Genomic DNA, 18,733 nt, shown 5'->3' on the forward strand with positions numbered 1-18,733 from the left:
GTGAGGCCACGCCTCCGTGGACCTCCCGCTAGGCCACGCCCAGGCCACGCCGTCATAGGGCTCTCCTGAAGCCACGCCCCCATGTCCGCCCCTCTAGGCCACACCCAGGGCACACACCCTGTCTCCCCTCCGGCTCCACCCCCGCCGCCGGCGAAACTCCGCCCCTAGCTCGGCTCCCGGGGCCTGTCCCCGCCCATGGCACTCGCCCGTGGCACTCGCCCCGCCCGTTCAGCGGAGGCTGACCTTCCGGCTGGACGCGCAGGTTGTGGTGGTCCCTTGGGAGGAAAGGCGGGAGTGGATATTTGGGGTTCCTTGCGGGCGCCAAGTGGATCATGGAAATGCTGGAGTTCCGGTGGCTGAGGTAGTGGGCAGCTGTGGGGGTGGGGGCTTCTTATTCGCACAGGGGGGCCGGGCTTTGTCATGGGGGTCTTGTGGGCACCACGTTTGAGAATGTGGAGGACACGCGGGTTCCCTGACGGCCAGCGGCGAGTGTCCTGGAGTTGGGGGCTCCCTCTAGGCCAGGTGCGAGTAGCGTGGAGTTGGGGTTCCGGGTTACTCTCCCCTCCTTCGTCCTTAGGGGGCTCCAGTTACTCTCCCACCCCCAACCCTCGGGGATCTCGGGTTACTCTCCCCTCCCCCATCCAGGTTGGAGCGGCGCTGAGATGGGGGTCCCCACGGGCATGGAGGGAGGGGTGTGGAGAAGGGGGGTCCCCTCGGGACATGTGGGAGGGGCGTGGAGATGGGAGTCCCCGCAGGCATGGTGGGAGGGGTGTGGAGAAGGGGATCCCCTCGGGCCAGGTGGGAGGGGTGTGGAGAAGGGGGTCTCCTCGGGCCAGGTGGGAGGGGTGTGGAGAAGGGGGTCCCCTCGAGACAGGTGGGAAGGGCGTGGAGAAGGGGGTCCACTCGGGCCAGGTGGGAGGGGCATGGAGTTGGGGGTCTCCTCGGGACATGGGGGGCGTGGAGATGGGAGTCCCCGCGGGCATGGTGGGAGGGCGTGGAGAAGGGGGTCCCCTCGGGCCAGGTGGGAGGGTTGTGAATATGGGGGTCGCCTCCGGCCAGGTGGGAGGGGCGTGGATCTGGGGTTCCGTCGGGCCAGGTGGGAAGGGCGTGGATATGGGGGTCCCCGCGGGCACGGTGGGAGGGGCTTGGAGATGGGGGTCCCTTCGGGTGGGTGGGAGGGGCGTGGCTATGGGTCCCCGCGGGCATAGTGGGAGGGGTGTGGAGAAGGGGGTCCCCTCGGGGCGTGGTGATGGGAGCAGCCTGGGGACTCCCTGTGGGCGCAGGGTGGGCGCTGTGAGGTCCGGGGCGCCCTGGTGTCGGCTGTGCCTTCACCCGCTAAACGGACCCCACCTCCAGGTCGCCGGGTCCCTGGCGCGCCGCAGGCTGCAGGGGGCGCCCGTGAGCTGTGCGAGGAGTTTTTTTCTTAAACCCCAGGAAGTTTCACACCCACCTGCTGGGTGCACACCCAGTGTGCTGTGGAGACTCGGGTACCGTTTCCCAGCCTCTGTGACGCAAAAGATTGCGAAATAAAATGTTAGAAATAATCATGTGGGCATTATGGTCCAAGGTAATAGTAATAATAATAATAATAATAATGTACCCAGATCATATTGCAGTCATGTCTATGCACAGAAAATAATTACACAGTTAATTTTGTTAACTGTGAAAATCCCACCATGTCCAGCACATTCTGGGGAAAACGAAGAACCGTATTGACAGAAGTCACAGAAGAGTCGGATCGATGGGAGGAAAAAAAACATGGAAATTGTGTGACGTCTCTTTTTAAATATGGTAAGTTTTTGAGAAACAATTTTTTTTAAACAGCAGCAAATAGATTGTGATTTCAGATTTTTGCAGGAGTAAGTGTCTTCATTTTGAAGCAATAGAAGGAACCACAGCTTCACAGACCGTGGTGCATATAAGATAAACTCCGTGTAGGCGAGTTTTGTTTCTTTCCTTGTTTTCTAATTATTTATTTATTCTTTAATTTATTTTGAGATGGAGTCTTCCTGTGTTGCAGTGGCCTGATCTCAGCTCACTGCAACCTCTGCCTCCCGGGTTCAAGCGAGTCTCCTGCCTCAGCTTCCCTGAGTAGCTGGGAGCATGGTGGTGCATACCTCATATCCCAGCTACTCGGGAGGCTGAGGCAGGAGACTCGCTTGAACCCGGGAGGTGCAGGTCGCAGTGAGCCGAGATCTTTCCCCTGCACTGGAGCCTGGGAGACACAGCGAGAGTCCGTCAAAAAAAAAAAAAAAAAGAATTCACCATTGCAATCTTCCACCATACAGGGTGTGTTAGCGATGGTTCTCTAGAGGGACAGAACTAGTGTTTTATATATGTATATTCTATTATACGTATATAAAAATATATATGTTAAATATATTGCATTATATATACACCTTATATATATTTCATTATATATATTATATATTCCATTATAAAAATGCATTATATAGTCCATTATGTATATAAATATATATGTTATATATATTCCATTATATATACATCTTATCTATATATTCTGTTATACATATACATTATATATATTATATTACAAATATGTATTATATATCCATTATGTATATAAACATATGCTATATATATTTCATTATATATACATCTTGTATATATTCCATTATATATACATTATATATTTCATTATAAATATGCATTATACTATTATATATATAAATATATGTTATATATATTCCATTATATATACCTTATATATATTCCATTATATATGTACATTATGTATATTCCATTATAAATATGCATTACATATATTTTATTATATGTGTTATATATATTCCATTATATATACACCTTATCTATATATTCTGTTATACATATACATAATATATATTCTATTACAAATATGTATTATATATCCATTATGTATATAAACATATGGTATATATATTTCATTATATATACATCTTGTATATATTCCATTATATATACATTATATATATTTCATTATAAATATGCATTATATATTCTATTATATATATAAATATATATATTATATATATTCCACTATATATACCTTATATATATTCCATTATATGTGTTATATATATTCTGTTTTATATACACCTTATCTATATTCCATTATATATACATTTTGTATATTCCATTATAAATATGCATTATATATATTCCATTATATGTGTTATATATATTCCATTATATATACACCTTATCTATATTCCATTATATATACATTATGTATATTCCATTATAAATATGCATTATATATATTCCATTATGTGTTATATATATTCCATTATATATACACCTTGTCTATATTCCATTGTATATACATTATGTATATTCCATTATAAGTATGCATTATATATATTCCATTATATATGTTATATATATTCCATTATATATACACATTGTCTATATTCCATTATATATACATTATGTATATTCCATTATAAATATGCATTATATATATTTCATTATATGTTATATATTCCATTATATATACACTTTGTATATTTCAATATATATACATTATATATATTCAGTTATACTTTATATATTCCATTATGTTTATATATTATATATTCCATTATAAATATGCATTGTATATTTTATTATATATAAATATATGTAATTCATATATATTCCATTATGTATGTACCTTATATATATATTCCACTATACATTACATATATTCCATCATAAATATGCATTATATATTCTCATATATATGCATTATATATGCCATTTTTAATATTCATATATACATAAATACATATCAAATATATAAATATATAATAATTTATATATTTATTTAAAATAAATATATAATGTATACATATAAATATATATATAACTTCCACATGTATATATAGGAGCTAATTATTAATTATATATAGATACATATAAAAAGGAAGATATATATATAAGAAAGTTTTATTTATATATATATTTATATATATATATATATAAAGGACTTAATGACTAACTGACACAGTCACAAGGTCCCAACATAGGCCATCTGCAGGCTGAGGGGCAAGGAGAGCCAGTCCGCGTCCCCACAGTGAAGAACTTGCAGTTCAATATTTAAGAGCAGGAAGCGTCCAGCACGGGAGAAAGGTGGAGGCTGTGAGGAGAGGCCAGGCCCTGTTTCACATTTCTCTGCCTGCTTTATACTCCAGCCGTGCCCCCGCGCCCAGCCAGAACTGGAGCATTTGGAAGGTGTAAGTGGACGTGGTGTCTGCCCTCAGGCCCCCTTCTCTCATTAGATGCAGGTCTCGCAGCCTCAGCACTGCTGATGTTTGGGGCTGGAGGCTTCTTTGCTGTGGGCCACCCTGGGTGCTAGAGGGTACTGAGCATCAGTTGTGGGCTCCACCCACCAGGTGCCAGGAGCACCCCCCCACATAGGGACACCAAAGATGAGCGCAGACACTGAATAGTGTTCCCCAACGCGGTCGGGGGACTTGCTCTTGGTTGAGATCTAATGCCATATGCACAAAGGCATAGAGAGATAGATGGGTAGATGAATACATAGATAATAGATGGATAGATAGATGATGGATACATACATGATAGTTGGATAGATAGATGATGGATACATAGATGATAGATGGATAGATAGATGAATAGATGATAGATGGATACATAGATGATGGATAGATAGATGATGGATACATAGATGTACACATAGATAAATGATAGATAATGGATAGATAATAGATGATATATAGATATATGGATACATAGATGAATGATAGATAATAGATGGATAGATAATAGAATATAGATGATGAATAGATAGATGATAAACAGATGAAAGATGGATAGATTATAGAGGGATGGATGATAGATACATGATAGATATATGGATTGATGAATGATAGATAATAGATGGATAGATAATAGAAGATAGATGATGGATAGATGATAAATAGATGATAGACGGGATAAATCGATGATAGATACATGGATACATAGATAGATAAATACCTAGATAGGCAGATACGGATGGCCGGATGCGGTGGCTGACGCCTGTAATCCCAGCAGTTTGCAAAGCCGAGGCAGGTGGATCATGAGGTCAGGAGTTCAAGACCAGCCTGACCAACATGGTGAAACCCCATCTCTAATAAAAATACAGAAATTAGCCGGGCATGGTGGTGTGCCCCTGTAATCGCAGCTACTCAGGAGGCTGAGGCAGGAAAATCTCTTGAACCCAGGAGGGGGGACTTACAGTGAGCTGAGATCACACCACTGCACTCCAGCTTGGGTGACAGAGAAAAACTCCATCTAAACTACAAAGAAAGAAGAAAAGCAATACCTAGATAGATAGATAGATAGATAATAGAATCAGATAGATGATAGATACGTAGATGATAGATACATAGAGAGATAGACACAGATAGATAGAATCAGATAGATGATAGATACATAGATGATAGATAGACACATAGATGATAGATAAATATGTAAAAACACAGATATAGATAGATGATAGATACACAGATAGATGGTAGATAGATTGATAGATATATGATAGATTGATAGATACACAGGTAGGTAGGTAGGTAGAATCAGGTAGATGATAGATAGATAGATAGATAGAAAGATAGATGATAGATACATAGATTGATAGAGACATACATAGGTAGGTAGGTAGAATCAGATAGATGGTAGATACATAGATAGATGATACATAAATAGATATATAGATTGATAGATACATGATAGATACATAGATAGAGAGATGATAGATATATGACAGATGATAGATACATAGATTGATAGATACATCATACATACATAGATGATAGATACATGATAGATGATAGATAGATACATGGTAGAACTCCCAAGTTCTGAGATTACAGGTGTGAGCCACCGTGCCTGTCTGTGTCTGCAGGCATGAGCCACTGTGCCTGACCTTGGTGTAGTATTTTAAAGCAAGCCACACAGGCCAGGCGCAGTGCCTCATGCCTGTGATTCCAGCACTTTGTGAGGCCGAGGTGGGTGGATCACCTGAGGTCGGGAGTTCGAGACCAGCCTGGCCAATGTGGTGAAACCCCATCTCCACTAAAAATACAAAAAAAATTAGCCAGGTGCGGTGGTGGGCACCTGCAATCCCAGCTACTCGGGAGGTTGAGGCAGAGAATCGCTTGAACCTGGGACTTGGAGGTTGCAGTGAGCTGAGATTGCACCACTGCACTCCAGCCTTGGCGACACAAAGAGACTCCATCTCAAAAAAAAAAAAAAAAAGAGGCCGGGCGCGGTGGCTCAAGCCTGTAATCCCAGCACTTTGGGAGGCCGAGGCGGGTGGATCACGAGGTCAAGAGATCGAGACCATCCTGGTCAATATGGTGAAACCCCGTCTCTACTAAAAATCCAAAAAAGTAGCTGGGCATGGTGGCGTGTGCCTGTAATCCCAGCTACTCAGGAGGCTGAGGCAGGAGAATTGCCTGAACCCAGGAGGCGGAGGTTGCGGTGAGCCGAGATTGCGCCATTGCACTCCATCCTGGGTAACAAGCGAAAACTCTGTCTCAAAAAAAAAAAAAAAAAAAAGAAAAATTCAATGAATAAAAAATAAATAAAAATAAAAGGGACCCCAGAGAGCTCCCTTTCCCCTTCCAGCCTGCGAGGACGCAGTGAGAAGGCGCTGTGTGTAAGGCAGGAAGCAGCTTCTCAACAGACTCTGAACCTGCCCTGCGTGGATGTGGGACTTCCAGCGTCCAGAACTGTGAGCAAGCTACGTGTGGCGTTTGTGACCCACCCAGTCGCTGGAGGCGATGGTTCGTAATAAATGTCCCCTAGATGGGATGGAAGGGTGCAAAGGATGACCAATCCTGGGTGTGTCTGTGACACGGTTGCCACAGGAGATGAACATTTGAGTCTGGGGGCTGGGAAAGTCAGAACCACCCTCAATCTGGGTGGGCACCATCTCATCGGCAGCCAGCTTGGCTACAGTATAAGCAGGTAGAAAATATACAGAGGAGACTGGCCTCGCCTCCCAGCCTCCATCTTCCTCCCATGCTGGAGGGTCCCGGCCCTCAGACATCAGACTCCAGATTCTTCAGTTTGGAGATGTGGGCTTGCTGTCCTTGCTCCTCAGCCTGCAGATGGCCTATTATGGGACCTTGTGATTGTGTAAATTAATTCTTAATGAACTCCCCTTCCTCCCTTTCTCTGCTTTCTTTCTCCTCTTCCTTTCTTCTTTCTTTCTTTCTTTCTTTCTTTTTCTTTCTTTCTTTCTTCTCTCTCTCTCTTTCTTTCTCTTTCTCTTTCTTTCCCTTCTTTTCTTCCTTCCTTTCTTTCTTTTTCTCTTTCCCTTCCTTCCTTCCTTCCCTCCCTCACTCCCTCTCTTTTCTCTCCTTCCTTCCTTCCTTCCTTCTTTCTTTCTTTCTTTCTTTCTTTCTTTCTTTCTTTCTTTCTTTCTTTCTCTCTTTCTCTTTCCCTCCTTCCCTCCCTCCCTCCCTCCTTCCTTTCTTTCTTTCTTTCTCTCTTTCTCTTTCCCTCCCTCCCTCCCTCCCTCCCTCCCTCCCTCCCTCCCTCCCTCCCTCCCTTCTTTCTTTCTTTCTTTCTTTCTTTCTTTCTTTCTTTCTTTCTTTCTTTCTCTCTCTCTCTTTCTCTCTCTCTCTCTCTTTCTTTCTTTTCTTTCACCAGGAAACATTTACAGCTTAATGTGGGGTGTGTCTCTGTAGCCAAGCGTCTGCACACATGCTAATAATGGGAAAAAAAACTGGGTGGGGGGCTCAGTGTTCTCACGCATTACCGAGGAAGGATATTATCGGGGCTTCCTCTGATTCAAGCTGTCATCTTTCTTTACAAGGCAGTTTTAGAGACGCCCTGACACGTACCGTGAGGTGTTACTGTGCGGTTTTTCACGGTTTTGTTTTCTTTATTTACAGGACACACACCCAGAGCCCACACCCAGCACTTGCTGACTCAGAGCTTTCAGTCCTGATGTCTCTGTATGAGCTTTCTAGGGTTCAGCTCTGGGACCGTCTAGAGAAGCAGGGGGCAATGCCACCCCTTTTGTGGAAGTTCTGGGTCTCTCGTGCAGCCTCCAGTTCTCTCTGGAGACCCTAGGGGACTGTCCTCTCTGCCTCTCCCAGCTCCTGGGGGCTCTAGCATCCCTGGGCTTGTGGCCACATCACTGTGCTCTCTGCCTCTCCTTCACCCGTATGTGAAGAACTGTTTCCAGGGACGCCTCCCTGTTACTCGGAGACCAGCTCACAACAGTGGCTTTTAAAAATATTTATTTTTGAGATGGGGCTTCGCTCTTGTCGCCCAGGCTGGAGTGCAATGGCACGATCTCGAGTCACCACAACCTCCGCCTCCCGGGTCACCACAACCTCCGCCTCCCAGGTTCAGGCAATTCTCCTGCCTCAGCCTCCCAAGTAGCTGGGATTACAGGCACACGCCACCATGCCCAGCTAATTTTTTGTATTTTTAGTAGAGACGGGATTTCACGATGTTGACCAGGATGGTCTCGATCTCTTGACCTCGTGATCCACCCGCCTCGGCCTCCCAAACTGCTGGGATTACAGGCTTGAGCCACCGTGCCCGGCCAATTTTTATTTTTTAGATGGAGTTTTGCTCTCATCATCCAGGCTGAAGTGCATTGGCGCGATCTCGGCTCACCGCAACCTCCGCCTCCGGGGTACGAGTGGTTCTCCTGCCTCAGCCTCCTGAGTAGCTGGGACTACAGGCACGCGCCACCAAGCCCAGCTAATTCTTTTGAATTTTTAGTAGAGACGGGGTTTCACCTTGTTGACCAGGATGGTGTCGATCTCTTGACCTCGTGATCTGCCCACCTCGCCCTCCCAAAGTGCTGGGATTACAGGTGTGACCCACCGCACGCGGTGACAGTGGCTCCTTTGTCTGTAGAAACGTGAACATTCAGGCTGGACTGGCCCTGGCAGACCTGGTTCTACGCCAGCCCTGCTCACCTTCACCAGAGACCACAGCTGGGCAGAGGATAGAGGCGGGAACGCTGGCGTGATTCCAGCTCTGCACTTGGGAAGGTGATATGCAGCCTTTTGAAGGAGGGGATGGGGTTCTCAGTTTATGAAGGTGACGTCCAGGGCCCACAGTTCTTGGTACTTTATAAGTAACCCTGGTCCTGGCCAGGCGTGGTGGCTCGAGCATGTAATCCCTTTGGGAGGCCGAGGCAGGCAGATCACTTGAGTTGAGGAGTTCAAGACCAGCCTGACCAACATGGTAAAACCCCGTGTCTACTAAGAATACAAAAATTAGCCGGGAGTGGTGGCACATGCCTGTAATCCCAGCTACTCAGGAGGCTGAGGCAGGAGAATCACTTAAACCTGGGAGGCAGAGGTTATGGTCAGCTGAGATTGAACCACTGCACTCAGGCCTGGGTGATAGAGTGAGACTTCATCTCAAAAAAAAAAATATATATATATACACACACACACACACACACACACACACACTAGCCAGGCATGGTGACAGACACCTGTAATCCCAGGTACTCAGGAAGCTGAGGCAGGAGAATCACTTGAGCCTGGGAAGTGGAGGTCGCAGTGAGCTGAGATCATGCCGTTGCACTCCAGCCTGGGCCACAGAGCAAGACCCTGTCTCCAAAAAAAAGAAACAAGAGCATTACATGGGCATTATTACCCCAGGAGCCCTCATCTGACTCGAGTGACCACATCTGGGGGGATTGGGGCCAAACGGCCCTCCCTGACATCCAGCCCAGGACACACTGGGACTCCCGAAATGGCCCCTCCAGGAACCAGCATGTTGCACTTTCCCACATGACAGCTTCAGAGTGGATTAAACGTGTGTGTGTTTGTATGCATTTGCTGGGGCTGCTGAAATGAATTTCCCAGAAACTGAGGACTTAACACACGTTTATTCTCCTGCAGTGGAGGGGAGCAGAAGTCTGAAGTACAGGGGTCTCAGGGGTCTGCTCCCTCAGGAGAGTCTTGGAGAGGGTCCTTCCTGCCTTTCCAGCTCCTGGGGCTCCAGCATCCCTGGGCTTGCGGCCCCATCACTTCAGCCTCTGCCTCCATTCACAGGTTCTTAGGTTACAATATAAACATATCTTTTGGGAAGTACCATAGTTCAATCCACTTCAATTGTATCCAGTTCCCTCTGGAGGGTCTAGGGGAGGATGCTTCCTGCCTCTCCCGGCTCCTGGGAGCTCCAGCATCCCTGGGCTTTTGGCCCCATCACTGCAGTCTCTGCCTCCATTCACAGGTTCTTGGGTTAGAACATGAACGTATCTTTTGGGGGTATCAGTTCAATCCACTTCACTTGTATCCAGTTCCCTCTGGAGGGTCCAGGGGAGGAAGATTTCTGCCTCTCACAGCTCCTGGGGGCTCCAGCATCCCTGGGCTTGCGGCCCCATCACTTTCATAGGCCACTCACTCCATCTGCACGTGGCCTCCCCCTGTCTTCATGTCTTCATCTCCCCCTCACTCTCTCATAGGGACACTGGACTGGGCCCATTCTGAATCCGTTTGTGATGACCCTGTTTTCAAACACGGTCCCATCCTGATGTTATGGAGAACATTAATTTTGGGGGGGAGGGGACATCAGTCACTGCACTGCTAAACCATCCCTGTTTTCTCTCCATAGAGATGATGGCAGGGAAAAGACAGCAACAGACAGCCTCAGAACATCAGCTTCAGCCTCCATCAGCCTCCCCCAGGCCCAGAAACGGAGGGGCCGGGCATTGAAAGCCACCCACGATAGAGCCCCTGGGCAGACGGCCAGCTCGCCCCTTCCAGCCTCCAGAAGCCTGTTTCTCTCAGGAGAGCCTGGAATTGAATTCCATATACCCTTCCGACCCCCATGGCGAGCGGGAGCTGGGCTTTTGCCCAAAGCGGCTCAGGTCCTGAGGCTGATGCAGGGGTGTCTGGGGTCGAGGGAGAAAGACCGAGACACACCCTGCTCACTACTCACACAGCGCGGGGAGGGGGCCTCGGTGGCTGATACGCCTGCAGGTTCCTGGGGTCCACACCTGTGTCTGGTTTTCAGTCCCCAAATGGTCTTGTGGGTCAGGCCCGTTGCCTGCTCCCCAGACACTGGACGGATGTGGGATGGCTGAGGCCCTCCGTGGGGTAGAGTCATTAGAAATGAAATAGTCTGTCCTTGTTCCTCTGCAAGAAGAGTTACAGCCACAACAACCACAGTGACCCTGAGTGGCAGAAATTGAAATGTTGGGGTACACCAGGCTCCGGAGACCAGAACCCCAGGGGCAGAATGGAGAAGTCCCAGACCACAGCTAAAGGGCAGCGTGAGCAAGGAGAGGAGCTGGGAACGGTGCTTGCAGGCCGCCCAGTGAAAATAGCTGGAAACTGAGTGGTTGCAGCAGGGCTGCTGGAACGTCCACACTTAGAAGGAGGGTCCAAGGAGCCGGGGGTGAAACCCCATCTCCACTAAAAATACAAAAAAATAGCCAGGCACGGTAGCTCTTGCCTGGTCATTCCAGCACTTTGGGAGAGCGAGGTGAGCAGATCACCTGAGGTCAGAAGTTCCAGACCAGCCAGGCCAACATGGAGAAACCCCATCTCTACTAAAAATACGAAATTAACCGGGTGTGGTGGTGGGTGCCTGTAATCCCAGCTAATCGGGAGGCTGAGGCAGGAGAATCACTTGAACTCCGGGGGCAGAGGTTGCAGTGAGCCGAGATCGCACCACTACACTCCAGCCTGGACGACAAGAACGAGACTCCATCTCAAAAATGTTTATATATATATATATATAATATATACCTAATATCAAAATATATATATTATATAATACATGTAATATATAAAAATATATACATAATTTCAAAATATATAATATATACCTATTGTGAGATTATGTATTTTTATATAACACACATATATCATGTACCTATTTATATGTATTAGCCGGGCATGGTGGCACACACTGTCCTTCAGCTGAGGCAGGAGAATCGCTTGAACCCAAGAGGTGGAGGTTGGAGGGAGATGAGATGGTGCCGCTGCACTCCGGCCTGGCAACAAGAGCGAAACTCCCCTCAAAAAAGCAAAAAAATACAAAAATCAGCCAGGCATGGTGGCACACGCTGTCCCTCAGCACTGCCAGGCAGAGCCACCGAAAGCTGCCACCCTCTGCAGCAGAACAAAGCGCCCCTTGCCACTCTCTGCGCTTTGCTTCCTTCCCTACCATGAGTGAAGCTTGGAGACCGTTCCCCACCTGGCGTCTGCAGTGCCTGGGAAGAAGGTATCTGCCCTCTCTGAACCTCCGGGACTGGGACCATGGCCTCTCCATGCGCCCCGGCTCTCCAAGCTGCTTCCCCTGGCTCTCCAAGCTGCGCCCCTGGCTCTCCAAGCTGCGCTGCGGGTTCCCCAAGCTGCGTCCCCGGCTTTCCAAGCTGCTTCCCCTGGCTCTCCAAGCTGCGTCCCAGTACTCAGAACTCGCTCTCCTGCCTCTTAAGACTGGGCCTGGAGGCTCCCTCCAGCCCCTCTGGGCGCGCGCCAGCCTCGGAGCGCATAGACGTGGTCCTGGCGGAGAAGAGGCTCTCGGGGCGAGCGTCCAGGGGATCCGCGGGCACCCAGGCGCATCCCAGGTGCTCCCAGAGGCGCAGCTGGAATTCCCGGGACGCGAAGTAATACACGAAGGGGTCCAGGCAGTTGTTGAGGCAGCTGAGACACAGCGTGAGCTTGTAGACGTGGTATTAGCTCCTGTCATAGAAGAGACGCCCCACGATGTGCGCCAGGAGCACGAAGCAGGTGACGAAGGCCAGCACGGCTGCCAGGCCCACCACGCGCCTGCGCACTGCCTGGAAGGAACGCAGCCTGGAGACCCTTCCCTCTTCCCCACCGATGCTTCTGCAGTGCCTGGGAAGGATGCTCCTGCCCTCTCTCAACCTCGGGGGCCATGGCGTCTCCATGAGCCTTGGTTCTCCATGTGCCCTGGCTCTCCAAGGGGCTTTCCCCGGCTCTCCAAGCTGCACCCGCGGCCCTCCAAGCTGCGTCCCCCAGCCCTCCAAGCTGCGTCCCCCGGCTCTCCAAGCTGCGCCCCAGGACTCAGAACTCGCTCTCCTGCCTCTTGAGGCTGGGCCTGGAGGCTCCCTCTGGCCCTTCTGGGCGCGCGCCGGCCTCCGAGCGCACAGGCGTGGTCCTGGCGGAGAAGAGGCTCTCTGGGAGAGCGTCCAGGGGGTCCGCGGACACCCAGGCGCATCCCAGGTACTCCCGGAGGCGCAGCTGGAATTCCCGGGACGCGAAGTAATACACGAACGGGTCCAGGCAGTTGTTGAGGCAGCTGAGACACAGCGTGAGCTTGTAGACGTGGTAGTAGCTCCTGTCGTAGAAGAGACGCCCCACGATGTGCGCCAGGAGCACGAAGTTGTTGGGGGCGAAGCAGGTGACGAACGCCAGCAGGACCACCGCGGCCAGGCCCACCGCGCGCCTCCGCTGCCCCAGGCCGTGCGCCTCGTCCGTGCGCAGCAGCTTCAGGATGGTGGCCGTGTAGCAGGCCACGGTCACCAGGAAGGGGATGAGGAACAGCAGGATGAAGATGGTGAAGAGAAACACGGCCCACATGGCCAGGTTGGGCAGCATGGACCACTTGAGGACGTCAAAGCAGGTCACGATGCCCAGGGCGTGCACTGGGTAGGTGAGGTCCGTGCGCGCCAACGGAGAGAGCGCGGCCAGCAGCAGCAACCAGGTCCCGGCGCACGCGGCCACCGCGTACCTGCGGCGCCTCCAGCGCCTGGAGCTCAGCGGGTACAGGACGCCCAGGAAGCGCTCCACGCTGATGAAGGTCATGGTGAGGATGCTGGAGTACATGTTGGCGTAGAAGGCCACCGTGACCACGTTGCACAGGAGCACCCCGAACACCCAGTGGTGGCGGTTGTAGTGGTAGTAGATCTGGAACGGGAGCACCGCGGCCAGCATCAGGTCGGTGACGCTCAGGTTGATCATGAAGATGACGGACTGGGAGCGCGGCCCGATGCGCCGGCACAGCACCCACAGCGAGAACAGGTTCCCTGGGATGCTGACCAGCGCCACCAGCGAGTACACTGCTGGCAGGGCCACTGCGATGGCCGGGTTGCGCAGCATGTCCAGCGTCGCGTTGTCCGGGCCCGCGCTGCCGTTCGCGGGGGGCTGCATCCTGGGGACGGCTCCGCTGTCCCCACCGGGGCCTGCGAGGGAACGGGGTGAGGTCAGGGCCGAGGGAAGGGACGGGCCTGGGCGCTGAGGCTGGGAGTGAGGGGTGGAAACGCTCTGCGAGCATCCCTGTCTCCTCCTGCCCACCCTCTGTCCCGCTCCGTCCCTCCCTCCCTCTATTTCTTCCTCCTTTTCTCCCTCCTTCCCTCCCTTCCTCTTTTATTCCCTCCCTCCATCTCCTCCTCCCTCCCTCCCTGCCTCCCTCCATCTCCTCCCTTCCTCCATCTCCTCTTCCCTCCTCCCTCCCTCCTTCCATCTCTTCCCTCCCTCCCTCCATCTCCTTCTCCCTCCTCCCTCCTTCCATCTCTTCCCTCCCTCCCTCTATCTCCTTCTCCCTCCTCCCTCCCTCCATCTCTTCCCTCCCTCCATCTCCTTCTCCCTCCTCCCTCCCTTCATCCCCTTCCTCCCTCCCTCCCTCCATCTCCTCCTCCCTCCCTCCATCTCCTCCTCCCTCCCTTCATCTCCTCCTCCCTCCCTCCCTGCCTCCCTCCATCTCCTCCCTCCCTCCCTTCATCTCCTCCTCCCTCCATCTCCTCCCTCCCTCACTCCATCTCCTCCTCCCTCCCTCCCTCCCTCCATCTCCTCCCTCCCTCCCTCCCTTCCTCCCTTCATCTCCTCCTCCCTCCCTCCCTGCCTCCCTCCATCTCCTCCCTCCCTCCCTCCCTCCATCTCCTCCCTCCCTCCCTCCATCTCCTCCTCCCTCCATCTCCTCCTCCCTCCATCTCCTCCCTCCGTCACTCCATCTCCTCCTCCCTCCTCCCTCCCTCCATCTCCTCCCTCCCTCCCTCCCTCCATCTCCTCCCTCCATCTCCTCCCTCCCTCCCTCCATCTCCTCCCTTTATCTCCTCCCTCCCTCACTCCATCTCCTCCTCCCACCATCTCCTCCCTCCCTCACTCCATCTCCTTCTCCCTCCCTCCCTGCCTCCATCTCCTCCCTCCCTCCCTCTATCTCCTTCTCCCTCCTCCTTCCCTCCATCTCTTCCCTCCCTCCATCTCCTCCTCCCTTCTCCCTCCCTTCATCTCCTTCCTCCCTTCCTCCCTCCATCTCCTTCTCCCTCCTCCCTTCCTCCATCTCTTCCCTCCCTCCATCTCCTCCTCCCTCCTCCCTCCATCTCCTCCCTCCCTCCCTTCATCTCCTTCCTCCCTCCTTTCCTCCCTTCCTTCATCTTCTCCTCCTTCCTTCCCTCTCCCCCTCCCTTCATTCATTTCTTCCTTCCCTCTTTCCTTCTGTCTTTCCTCTTTCTTCTTTCTCCTTCCTTCCCTTCAGCTTTTACTTCCTTCCTCCCTCCCTCCTTTTTCCCTTCCTCCCTTCATTTTTCCTTCCTTACTTCCTTTCTTCCTTCCTCTCTTTCCCTCCCTTCCTCCTTCCTTCTTTCCCTTCCTTTTTCCCCTTCCTACCTCCCTCCCTTTTTCTTCCCTGTTTTTCTTCCACCAAGTAACTAAGTGTCTGTAAATATCAAGCACTCTGCCTCACACAGGAAAGCTCACAGAACAAATAAAAACCACCCACCAGAGGAGCACCCAGAACATGGCTTCACAGAAACACAGGTTGCTCCAGGACCCCCATCACCAGAGCACCAGAAACAGGGCTTCACAGAGACACAGGCTGCTCCAGGACCCCCATCACCGGAGCACCAGAAACAGGGCTTCACAGAGACACAGGCTGCTCCAGGACCCCCATCACCGGAGCACCCAGAACACGGCTACACAGAGACACAGGCTGCTCCAGGACCCCCATCACCAGAGCACCAGAAACAGGGCTTCACAGAGACACAGGCTGCTCCAGGACCCCCATCACCGGAGCACCCAGAACACGGCTACACAGAGACACAGGCTGCTCCAGGACCCCCATCACCAGAGCACCAGAAACAGGGCTTCACAGAGACACAGGCTGCTCCAGGACCCCATCACCGGAGCACGCAGAACACGGTTGCACAGAGACACAGGCTGCTCCAGGACCCCCATCACCGGAGCATGAAGAACATGGCTACAGAGAGACACAGGCTGCTCCAGGACCCCCATCCCTGGAGCACCCAGAAACAGGGCTGCAGAGACACAGGCTGCTCCAGGACCTCTGGGAGCAGCCAGACCCGGGGTGGGGCTGACGGGAACTCAGTGGCCTGCCACTCCCTGTGGGTGCAGGGACCCAGGGTCAGCGTCCACCTGGCCCTTCCTTCGCTCCTCACTTCCACTTGGAAACGCAGAGAGCGTGCTGCAAAGGATGGCACAGTGGCTTCCCCACGGGGACCGTGAGGATGGTGGGACATTCAGCACTTATAGAGTCACAGAGACTGGCTCTCAAAGAAACTTTCTTGGCCGGGTGCTGTGGCTTGTGCCTGTAACCCCAGCATTCTGGGAGGCCGAGGCAGGTGGATGGTGAGGTCAAGAGCTCGAGACCAGCCTGGCCAACATGGTGAAACCCCGTCTCTATTAAAAATACAAAAATTAGACGGGCACAGTCGTGGCGGGCGCCTGTAGTCCCAGCTACTCAGGAGGCTGAGGCAGGAGGATCACACTTGAACCCAGAGGGGGAGGCTGCAGTGAGCTGAGATCGCACCATTGCCCTCTAGCCTGGGCGACAGAGCGAGACTCCGTCTCAAAAAAGAAAAGAAAAGAAAGAAGGAAAGTTTGTTTGCACCTGCAACATATTTGCTTTTGCTCCCTGCTGTCCCAGGCAGAATCTGACTGCTTTGAGGTCTGGTTCTCCATTTCCACCTGCCATGAAGAAGCTGGGGTGCCCCCACCTCATGGGCTGTCTGGGTGTCTTCAGGATCCCGGGGTACGGAGGCTGTCTGCCGTGCACCACGTGGAGGTGCTGTGCCTCCAGCCTTCACATCCCACATGAGCCTGGCTCTGCTCCCTGAGACTTCTGCCTCTGTCCTTTTCTTTCCCTCCTGTCCTTCCCTTCCTTTTCTTTTCTGATGAAGCCTCGCTCTGTCACCCAGGCTGGAGTGCAGGGGTGCAATCTCGGCTCACTGCAACCTCCACCTCTTGGGTTCAAGTGATCCTCCTGCCTCAGCCTCCCAAGTAGCTGGCATGCAGGCACCAGCCACCACTCCCAGCTAATTTTTTGTATTTTCATTTTTAATTAATTAATTATTTTTTTAAGACGGGGTTTCACCATGTTGGCCAGGCTGGTCTTGATCTCCTGACCTCATGATCTGCCCACCTAGGCCTCCCAAAGTGTTTGGACTGCAGGCGTGAGCCACTGTGCCCGACCAATTTTTTGTATTTTTAGTAGAGATGGGGTTTGACCATGTTGGCCAGGCTGGTCTCAAACTCTTGACATCAAGTGATCCACCTGCCTCAGGCTCCCAAAGGGTTGGGATTACAGGTGTGAGCCACCGTGCCTGGCCTATTTTTTTTTCTGACAAAGTTTCACTCTTGTGGGCCAAGGTAGAGTGCAATGGTGTGATCTCGGCCCACTGCAATCTCCACCTCCTGGGTTCCAGCGAATCTCCTGCCTCAGCCTCCCGAGTAGCTGAGATTACAGGTGCCCACCACCACGTCTGGCTAATTTTGTATTTTTAGTAGAGATGGGGTTTCACCACCTTGACCAGGCTGGTCTCGAACTCCTGACCTCATGATCCGCCAGCCTCGGCCTCCCAAAGTGTGGGATGACAGATAAGAGCCACTGCACCTGGCTGACGCTGAGACTCTGAGAAGACCCAGAACGGGGCTGGAGGCTGCCCTGGGCAGCTTCAGGAGGTACAAACCTCAGGACCAGACTCACTGGCCCCCCATGGATAGAAACAACAAAACAACCCGCAGCCCCCAGCCGGGTCCTCCTGTGAATTCCTCGCACCCCCTGAGCACTAGCCTGGGTGTTAACCCTTTCGTCTTAGGTACATCTCCCCCAAAGCGTCTATCAGCAGAAAACACACAATCCAAGTCTAGCTTTTAGCTCCTGTGTTATTCCCCGGCTCTGCCCTCCTGCTTCTTCCTACAGAGGAGACCTGTACCTTCTTACCAACTGCTGTGCAAAGAACTTCCTCTAACTGCTTTTAAAATGGCCCAGAGTTTCCGTTTCGGGGTGAAGTTCTCTGCCCTGCATGTGTGAGGTTTATGCAAGGGTCAGTGTCACTCCCCACGGCCAGCTGGGTACCTTCAGCCACCCGTGGCTGCAGGAGGAAAAGAGGACCCTGGATTCTCGGGGTTCTACTTGGTGCTGCTGTGAAGGGTGTCAGAGAAACACTATTTTTATTTTGAGAATATAAATGGGGCCTGGTGGCTCACACTGGCAATCCCACTGGACTTTGGGAGGCCGAGGCGGGCAGATCACGAGGTCAGGGGTTTGAGACCAGCTTGGCCAACATGGTGAAACCCCGTTTCTACTAAAAACACAAAAAATTAGCTGGACACATCTGTAGTCGCAGCTACGTGGGAGGCTGAGGCAGGAGAACTGCTTGAACCCGAGAGGCGGAGGTTGCAGTGAGCTAAGATTGCGCCACTGCACTCCAGCCTGGGAGGCAGAGTGGGACTCCATCTCAAAAAAAAAATAAATAAAATAAATAAAATGGGGCCAGGTGCGGTGGCTGACGGCTGTCATCCCAGCACTTTGGGAGGCCGAAGCAGGC

The 18,733-nt window shown here is 51.1% G+C and overlaps 1 protein-coding gene and 1 long non-coding RNA gene across 2 annotated transcripts; one reads left to right on the forward strand and one right to left on the reverse strand.

Annotated features, from left to right (window-relative positions):
• The first annotated feature begins 226 nt into the window (after window positions 1–226).
• Window positions 227–7,512, forward strand: LOC118150910 (uncharacterized). Its single transcript, XR_004739023.3, has 3 exons — window positions 227–361; window positions 1,685–1,791; window positions 6,619–7,512. It is a non-coding gene; the product is annotated as an uncharacterized LOC118150910 (long non-coding RNA).
• Window positions 7,513–9,709: 2,197 nt separating this feature from the next.
• Window positions 9,710–14,345, reverse strand: P2RY8 (P2Y receptor family member 8). The gene has a single exon (XM_002762583.6). The coding sequence runs from the start codon at window positions 14,097–14,099 to the stop codon at window positions 13,014–13,016; it is 1,086 nt and encodes a 361-aa protein (XP_002762629.2). The 5' UTR covers window positions 14,100–14,345; the 3' UTR covers window positions 9,710–13,013.
• Window positions 14,346–18,733: the final 4,388 nt, after the last annotated feature.

Source organism: Callithrix jacchus, chromosome Y, assembly GCF_049354715.1.
Source record: "Callithrix jacchus isolate 240 chromosome Y, calJac240_pri, whole genome shotgun sequence".
In the NCBI taxonomy this organism is placed as follows: domain Eukaryota; kingdom Metazoa; phylum Chordata; class Mammalia; order Primates; family Cebidae; genus Callithrix; species Callithrix jacchus.

What these genes read in the sequence shown, in the direction of transcription:
- P2RY8 (XM_002762583.6), bottom strand. Translation starts at nt 14,099, where the DNA reads ATGCAGCCCCCCGCGAACGGCAGCGCGGGCCCGGACAACGCGACGCTG.